Here is a 9,003-nt window from a genome sequence, read left to right on the forward strand (position 1 = left end):
CAGTGAAGCTCAAACATTCAACTGTAGGAACAAGAAGAAAAACATATTTTTGAGTGGAGTGGGACATTTTGTTCTTGCTTCAATAGTAGTGGTTGTGTCACATGAGTGTGTTCTTTGGACAACATCTTCTGCATTTATTAGTAGTTTTTTAGGTATTTAGAGCAGCTGCTGGATATGTGTACCATTATATCATGAGGTAAAACTATGCTCTGGATTCAACCATTACTGTTTTCCCCAACACATGCACTATTATAATCCCAATATGATAAAAACCAGGACGAGACTCTGAAAACTATTGTGCATTGAAATGTACAGACAATAATGATGAGTTTATATTATTTTGAAGGTAGTTCTATAAATTGAAAGCATTGCAGCTATATGTATGTAAAGGTCACACTGACTATTAATATAATTATCCCTTTTTCATCACCATGATCATGATCATTTTCCCTACTGCGTGTAAACCCAAGGAAACATTAGCTTCCTTTATCAGTGGTGGAATTTTTCAAATAGCAATCTTCATAAGAGCATGGGAAAGTGAACCAGACAGAAAGAAGGGGAAGCGTCTGAATGTGTGTCTCTTCCTGTGACCTTCCGCCCCGGCCATCCATCACCGAGGTAGGATTTAAGAAACAAATCGACTATCTGTCTCCTTTAGTCTCTTTCTTTCATTCCACTATCTGCTTGCTCACTCGAATCACAAACTATCTGTTAGTCACAGAACGTTCAGCAAACAGGATAAGTTGCGTCTGAGAGCGAGGAAGAGGGAGAGAGAAGCAACAAAATGACAAACATAGTGAACAGAGAGCAAACAGGGAAACAGACGCTGACAGGAGGAGACAAAGATACAGAGAGATACAGATAAAATGTGTCTTTAAACAAAATAAGCGAACATTCTGCTCCTTCTCAGTAAAACACTGAATAAACATCACTACCAGCCCATCTCCTTGGCATATATATCAGGGGAACCCTGGCCTACATGCTGTTAGAATCTCCTCTGCTAGTTTCCCATCGGCCTGCACAGGAGTGCAGCCAGACTGGCACGTGGACCGAGTGTGGCTTACAACCCTCCAGCAGGCAGGCAAGCGGCCGAACAGCTGGATCAGTGCCCGGGATACGAGCTCCGTCCCTGCAGAGAGAGGGTGTACTCCTCTCCCTGCTGCCTCTTTCGCCTGCCAGTCCAACGCTGCTGCAAGGGCATCTCGTTCCACACAGGGTGACTGCAGGGCCTCCTCTATGAGCACATGAAAAGACTGCACCCAACCTGTATGCCATGCTGCAACACTCACTCACACACAGGATGGTCCACTCATACGATCCCACTTGTTATAAGGCCACACTGAAGGAGGTCCCCTTTCTTATTCAGTGCACATGAGGAGGTTGATGCAAGCATGGCATCAGGACTGAAAATCACTCATTATTTTAACACTCAAATGCAAAATGGATCCTCACTGTGCGTGGCAGTGAGTGTCCCTCCTCTCATATGCACTGAGCTAACGTCACAACCCACATTCAAAAAAATCAGACAATCACATAAGAGCCACTGACACACGCGTGTCCTCCAGCAAATGTCTTACAATGCAAATACATGTTTTAATAAAATGTCAACCATGACATTTGAAAAATACCCAAAGCAAATGACTGAAGATTTTATCACAATTTTTTTTAAAATGAAGGAAAAACGCCATTCTGTTGTTGAACACATGAGCGAATCATTACACTCCACATCTTGGATCATTTACCCTGTTGATGCCACTGCAAATTCTGCATGAGCGGAAACGTTCAATTCCCAGTCTAAAAAAAAAAAAAATCATGCGTAAAAGAAGGTGTGCCATTTTTGGCGCACCGCTGTGATGTGTCCTACGAGGAGCTGCCTTACCTGAATCGGGGTGAGTCTTTTATACATTCTTCAAAGTCCACCGTCATTTTTGCGTTTTCTCGTGTATTCCCTCTTCAGTCTGCAAATGTCATTGCCCGCGGCGGGATGTCGCTTGAACCGTGCGGATGGTGACTGGTATCCCCTGACGCGCAGCAGTCTGTCGCCCCTCTCCCGGTGGCACCGTGACACAGAATGCGAGCGGAGAGCGCGGCGGGCAAATTACTACTACACACTGCTGCCGACACAGGCGAGAGGCGTAGCTGCACCGTGGAGGTTGAAGGAGGAGAGGAGAGGAGAGCGCCGACTGGTTACAACCCGCCGCAACGACTCCAGAGAACAGGAGGAATCATGGGAGGATGAAAGTGTCGCCACACAACCTCACTGAATACAATATATAATCAGTGTACAATGACCGCCATCATCCCTCCAATCTTACGGTGTCCATATACAGTTTATAATCAGAATCAGAAATACTTTAATAATCCCAGGGGGGAATTAATGAGCCTAACAAATGGAGATTAGTCATATTTTCAGATTAAAATGTGATATTTACTCCTTACCTCAATTGTTCTGCCAAAACCTGAATGCAATCAAACACTCGTAGAGTAACAGATAGGCTACTGTTGAATTGTCCAAATGAGGGCTACTTCACCAATAATTACATTAATAAAATAATCATATGAACCTACATATCTAAAGTTGTTTAACAAAGTCGAGTATCTGACAACTGAAAAAAATGAGTGGAACTAATAAACTGTGTTATCCTTTACAACTCTATGAATATACAACTATATACAGAATCTTTATAGTTTAATCCCAGATTATTGACAGTACTCTGTATATAATATATATATATAATAAGTAACTGAAAAAAGGGGAAATTCAGGCACATATTTCTAACAATATCAGCCTGTCTGTTTCTCTTTCTCTTTTCTTGTCTCTTTTCTTGTCTCAGTCCCGTTGCTCGTGTTCAGTGTATGGACTCATCTCCAAAGAAGCAGAGTCTCTGGTCTCAATGGTTTCTGAAGGCAGGTGGTTTACGACGACACACACCCCCTCTGTGCATTGTGACGCCATCAAAAAGGGACCAGCGGGACTACAGCCCTAAAAAACAAAAAAACGCCTCAGACATAAAGAAGAAAGCGTTGCTTCTGAAACTACACATTGGTGTTGACATGTGTAGTTTGAGTGCGTGCATACAGACAACATGTTGGGCAGGCAGCGCGTGGACAAACATGTTGCCAAAGAGGGCTCGAGGAGGGATGTCCGTGTGTGTTTGTCTGTGTGTGTTTGTCTGTTTGACGTAATGCTTTTATGTTGGTTATTTTATCGAGTAAACAACAACACACTGATATAGTAGTGGATATATAACACTGAACACACTCACACACTAACCTGCTCCTCTAAAACCTCAGTGGACACTCTGCTAGTGGAGTCTCTAATCTTCTTCCGGACTACAAATTCAACCATGAGCCTACTCGAAAGGGATTCGTGTTGGAGCTCCCGGTGCTGTTGTCTGTCGCGTCTGTTCAGTCCTTAAACACATGAGTGCTTCAGAGGTTAGTGAAAGTGGATGTGACGTTTGGCTCTTATAAACATTATGATCAGGCAGTGTGGCACACATCTGGACGGACCATGCGCAACCGGGCTCGCTATCTCATCTTTTTCCAGTACATTGGGACAAAATACAGGTGGGTTACAACTGCAGGGGGACTGTTCACTGCTACGGGTCACTGGTGTTATTATTGATTTATTATTTGAGTATCGTTGTTTCTGTAGCGGTGTAATGAAGGGGCCTCCACATCAGCTGCATAGGAGAGGGGTTCAGGACCACCTGGAGGTAAGTTTGACCAAATATTAGTGTCTTATCTTCCAATACTCATCCAGCATTTCCTCATGTCTTCCTTGCAACATCAGGTCTAGTCCTGCAAACTAATTCTGGTTCATGCTGAATACCGTCAGTTATATTGACACACCACCACCACCCATGGCATACAGGCATGAGGTACACACCTATAATGCAGTAAAATGCAACAGTCCTGCTGTAAATCCAACCGTCATAGGGTTTCTTAGGTTTTCATTCATCTGTATGGTCATTATGGATGAACTGTATTGTGTTATACTGATGCTTGGTTCTATGATTTTGTCCTTCCCATTTGTATCAGTGGCGCCAGCTAAATAACAGATGCCTCTCTGCGTAATAATATGTAATATGTACCCCAGGGAGCCCTTATTGTCCAGGGGTTAACCTCTTGACTATGAACTATAACATCCTCAGTTTGCATCTGGCAGAAGAGCTTTGTTGCATCTAATTCCCCCATTACTCTCTCTCCTCATTTCCTGTCACCTCTCTGCTGTGTATCTAATACTGCTTTTCTAATAAAGGCATAGAACTGCCCTAAAATATATTAGAAACAGAGAACGTACAGACACAGGAAAGAAGAGAAAGATTGCAGACTTTGTTACATCATGCTGCCGTTTATAGCTCTACTTGATATCTCTTTTTTCTCTGACTATTTGTGGCAAGCTTTGAGTTCAAAAGTAATTCTTTCAAAAGGTTTTTTTTTTTTTTTTACGATATAACAACATGTCCCCTCTGTCTGTGTGCAGGATGCAATAAGGAGGCTCATGCCGCTCAACCCGGTCTCTCTGTCAGTCTCAAGCAGGACAGACACAGGTGTCCACGCCCTCTCTAACTCTGCCCACTTCGACCTCCAACGCAGGAACAATATGCCGCCGTTTACTGAGGGCATTCTTATTGAGGCCCTTAATTTCCACTTGAAGACAGAGCAGATCAGGTGAGTCAGGACTCAGGTTAAACTTAACAAACTTGTTCAGTTCAGTACATTTTTTTCAGACTGATCCCAAGGACCCTTTCTCATCATTTAAGTTAATGCATGAAAGTTTGTTTATGGCGCCATTAGACTTGTTCTGCTACTGAGCTGTGTGTCTCAGTGTTACAGCACTCTGAAGGAATCTCTGAACATTTGATTCAAACAATGAGACATCAAAAGCGTAGACAAGTAGACAAGTACGTACTATTGCTGCCTTAAAATTCCAGTGTCTTACATTATCTGTGATGCCCCTCATATTTATTTATATCTCGTATTTTACTCGTGATCCGTTTTCAAAAATTTTCTTTATTTCTGCAAGCATCTACAATAGGCATGCATTAATGTCACATTTTCACATGAAACTAACAGCAGATGGCTGTTATGAGTGGGTTGAACTGCGATACCAGAAGGGAATAAATAAATAACTTTGAAATTGATCAGAATTAACAATGATATGTTCCAATAACTGGTCTGTAAACTTGGACACAGATTGGACATTTAGTAACATAGAAAGCTGTTTAGTTTGTTCCCGTCCCACATAGGACTTGGGACACTGTTGTAGGTAAAACATGAATATCATAAATATACAGTCGATAGATTTATGAAGCTCAACACCTGGCAAATAACTTTACACTAAACAAAGGCTTTTCTGGATTAATTTGTGTGTACCATTTCAATGTTTTTGATTATTTTTGAGTCTATGAATGTAAATACATCATGTCAGATGCTGAATATTATGTGTTTGCCCCCAAGAGGGGAATGACCTCTACATCTTTCATCCCCTCAAATATCGATATGGAGGAATTCTGTCAAATATATTTGAATTGGTCAAGTTCAACCTCTTTATGCATGAAAAACACACTACTCTGTTGACAAAATAAACATAAACTGGCAAATAGACTCAAATCCTTTGGAGAATTGAACTGTAGAGAAACCTGGAGCATTGTGTTTAAAGCCTTAAAGCACACATAAATATCCACTAATGTATTGTCATATTTATACATCATATATATAACAGTGCACAACAGCATATCTGTGTGATATAACTATTCTTATTATCTACGCCAGCATAAACATACAGTAGCTTAGATCACCTGTTGAGTTTTATGTAAGTACTTGAAATCCTGATTGGTAGTGCTCCACCTTTTTTCCCTTTGCTTTTCTTATCCTCCTCTTTTTAATCCCTTCATTACACATGGTTGCATTATTCAAAGCCATAGTCACTTTCTTATGGCTACAGACGGCTGTGATATTTAGTCAGCAGCTTTTATTGTCTGAGAGAGAGGAGAAGAAGAGAAGAGGAGCACAGAGACACACAGAGAGAAGGACAAAGGAGATAAATGCAGGTACGGATAGTGAGGGATGAAGGGAGTCAGTGAGAGAGGGTGCGGAAAGACTACATTAGAGCACCAAACAGATATTGACACAGTCTGAATTAAGACAGAGGAGAGAAGTGAGTGTGAAACAGAACGAGCCATCTGGGAGACGGATAGAGAGAAGAGAGAGAGAAGAGAGGAGGGAGGAAAGGGAAGCTCCCAGCATCCCGCTAATCCTTAAACCTGCAGAGAGAAGGTTAGAAAGGATTATCCCTGCTCTGCTTTTTGGTCTATAGCATCCATTAACACACACACACACACACACACACACACAGATACAGAGACACTCATCTAGCTAAATGGAAATTACTGTCTTGATTAGTATGTGAAACTTGCAGAGAAATATACAGCGTAAACATACTGTTTGTTTTCAGATGCATCATATGTCACAAAGACACTTCATAAAGTGTCATGAAAGGAATTATTTATGGCCTCTGAACCTCCTTATATACACAGTGCCAGAAATATTCCACTACCAGTAATGTCCATACACACTCCCTGTGTTCAGACTGGATAGAAGTTTTCATTCTTCATCTGTCATGAAAACACATTGTCAGTTTTGGCACCCCAAACCCTCTTTTTACATCTTACTTGGAGGGAAGAAGTTTTTGTTACAGCAACAATAAGAATATGGCTCCTGGCTCGTAGCTTTGGTCTGCTGCCTCCTGAGATAGAGCGGCAAAGCGAGGTTTAAACATGGACCGCACGCTGTAAAAAACATCTCTCCAGTCGGGGGTTCACTTGTCTTCTGCACTGCCGTGAAAAAGGGCCTCAATTAACCTAAAATGAGCTACACAAGTGGAAACTGCTGAGTAGCAAATGGTGCCATGCCACACAATGCCCGAGTTCCCAAATGTGTGAGGCCATGCTTTGTGCTTATGAAAAATGTATGTGTGTGTGTGTGTGGTTTAGGGGCCAGGCAAAGGCTGTCACTACACATTGGAGCAGGCGCTAAAGGCAGACGCAAGGGTTTCCTCTGCCACGTGTCACACCCAATCTCCTCCCCTGGAAACGTAACCTAGTTTCTCTGACTGTACGGTGGCACACACAAACACACACACATAGACATGCACTGCTGTGTACAGAAAACGAGACGTATGTGCAGATACATTAGATGTGTTTATTGGCTCATCGTTGTTCTCACAGTGCTATACACTCATACACGCTAACACGCCCCTACCCATTGTCTTACACACAACACACACGTGCATGAATGCATACTGGCGTGTGTGGATGAACACTACAGGGTGCTCGTGAGGTGTGTGCAGTCACAGTCACGCAGTTGACTGCAGCTCTTTGTTCTTTCAGTTTACAGATGTAAACAAAACATATTCTCCACTTGACCCTGTATCATCACTTTACAATACATCTCGGCCTTATTGAAGAGAGATTTTACTTTATTTATTTGCTGTGAACATATGAAGAATGACTGAATGAAAGCAGCCATTAAGAGACATTAGTTTTATGTGGTCTTGCTCAGTTACACTTTTGACCATTTAAAAAGAAAATGCTGCAGTCACAACAACCCAGATCCTCCTGTCCCTCACCTGGAAGACCAGTGATGATTTTTAGACTTAAAATTTAAATTTGGGAATATTATATTTACAAAGAGGGGTGTTTTATTTAGTGTATTATTTGCTCTGTATGATACCTTTTACATTTTACTATAGTTTGTATTTGTGACGCCTTTGACTGGTTGGTGAGAGTCTGCATGTGCTGTAAAACAGGTTTGAACAATGCAAAAACTGAGCGTGCCCCCGCTGTAGTCACATCAAACAGCTCCAGCCTCTTGAGTATGTTGTGATGCTAGCTGTGTGAGCATAAGCACTTGGCTCTTTAGGGTTCTTGGCAGCCCTAAAACGGGTGTGCTTTTGTATAAAAAGCTGCAATGTTGGCATTTTGGACAATGACTTGTACACAGTTTGTTCTTGCTGGCAGTACTAAATGAGTATTAACACCCTCTGTGTCTGGAGACGGCTTCAATCTCAGGAAGAAATGAAGCACAGTTGATGTCTGGTTGTTTAATTTTTGTCTAAACATCCACCAGAATTCAAATGTTTGACATTATTTTCTGTGATTTTTGAAGAAATGAGTGCACATTCATAATGTCAGGCATACAGTACAGCTAAAACGTACAGCTAAATGGATGTCAGCGTTCACTCCAGCTGCTCTTTTGTCACTCTGCCAGGATTACCAAAGCCCACCGCGTGCCTGATGATTTCCATGCCCGTTATCAAGCCCAGTCTCGGACCTACGTCTACCGGATAGCCTTGGGAATCCCCAACCACTTACTGCTTCCCCTCACAGACCTCGAGTTCTGCTGGAGCCTCCGCGAGACGTGAGTTATCCCACTTTAAACACCTTCCCTCCCTTCATTCACTCATCAGGCGCGTCATCCTTCATCCCTGTTTGTGTGTATGATGATTTCCCTTAAGAATCAACATTGAGCTCAGACTCGAGCTCATTCTAACAAGTAGGTCCAGTGACACACACACACACAAAGACACACCCTCAGTTAAGCTCATGCCAAGCCTTGCAGAAACAATGGCACGTTAAACACATGCATAATGCACACGTGCCATGCCGGAACTGCAAATTAGGGCCAGTCAAACAAAGTGTTTCATCCGAGCTGACATCCCAAAAACAAACAAAGGAGATGGAGGGAGAGAAAGGAGATGGGAATAAGGATGGACAGAGTAGAAAGAGAGAAAGATACAGATGAAATGGCGAGTGCTTTTAGCTGTGATTGGAAAGAGGGAGCGTGAAGAAACACATTTCAGAAAGCGTATGTATGAGCATTTGTCTGCTCTTCACTTTTTTGGGGAAAAGTAGGGCAAGATAAGCTGCAGGCTTATACACATGCAGAACAACACCCACGCACATTACCCTGTGTTTTTTTCTCTCTCTCTCTCTC

At 42.3% G+C, this 9,003-nt stretch overlaps 2 protein-coding genes across 4 annotated transcripts in view; one reads left to right on the forward strand and one right to left on the reverse strand.

Moving 5' to 3' along the window:
* Nucleotides 1-2,181, reverse strand: part of LOC118328585 (arf-GAP with coiled-coil, ANK repeat and PH domain-containing protein 3-like) — a 58,214-nt gene extending 56,033 nt beyond the window's left edge. Inside the window, exon 1 of one of the 3 annotated variants that reach the window (XM_035662368.1) lies at nt 1,880-2,181. In XM_035662368.1, the coding sequence (XP_035518261.1) occupies nt 1,880-1,926 (47 nt within the window). In that variant the 5' untranslated portion in view covers nt 1,927-2,181. The remainder of the gene's footprint in view (nt 1-1,879) is intronic. The other 2 variants (XM_035662369.1, XM_035662370.1) reach the window with 2 other exon arrangements.
* Nucleotides 2,182-3,184: 1,003 nt separating this feature from the next.
* The window catches only part of pusl1 (pseudouridine synthase like 1), an 11,784-nt gene continuing 5,965 nt past the window's right edge, over nt 3,185-9,003 (forward strand). The window contains exons 1-4 of the mRNA XM_035661564.1: nt 3,185-3,570; nt 3,659-3,719; nt 4,490-4,677; nt 8,278-8,427. Coding sequence (XP_035517457.1) covers nt 3,515-3,570; nt 3,659-3,719; nt 4,490-4,677; nt 8,278-8,427 — 455 coding nt within the window. The 5' untranslated portion in view covers nt 3,185-3,514. The remainder of the gene's footprint in view (nt 3,571-3,658; nt 3,720-4,489; nt 4,678-8,277; nt 8,428-9,003) is intronic.

The sequence above is a fragment of the Morone saxatilis genome, unplaced genomic scaffold (genome assembly GCF_004916995.1).
Source record: "Morone saxatilis isolate NCDOM2014 unplaced genomic scaffold, NCSU_SB_2.0 Contig18, whole genome shotgun sequence".
In the NCBI taxonomy this organism is placed as follows: Eukaryota; Metazoa; Chordata; class Actinopteri; family Moronidae; genus Morone; species Morone saxatilis.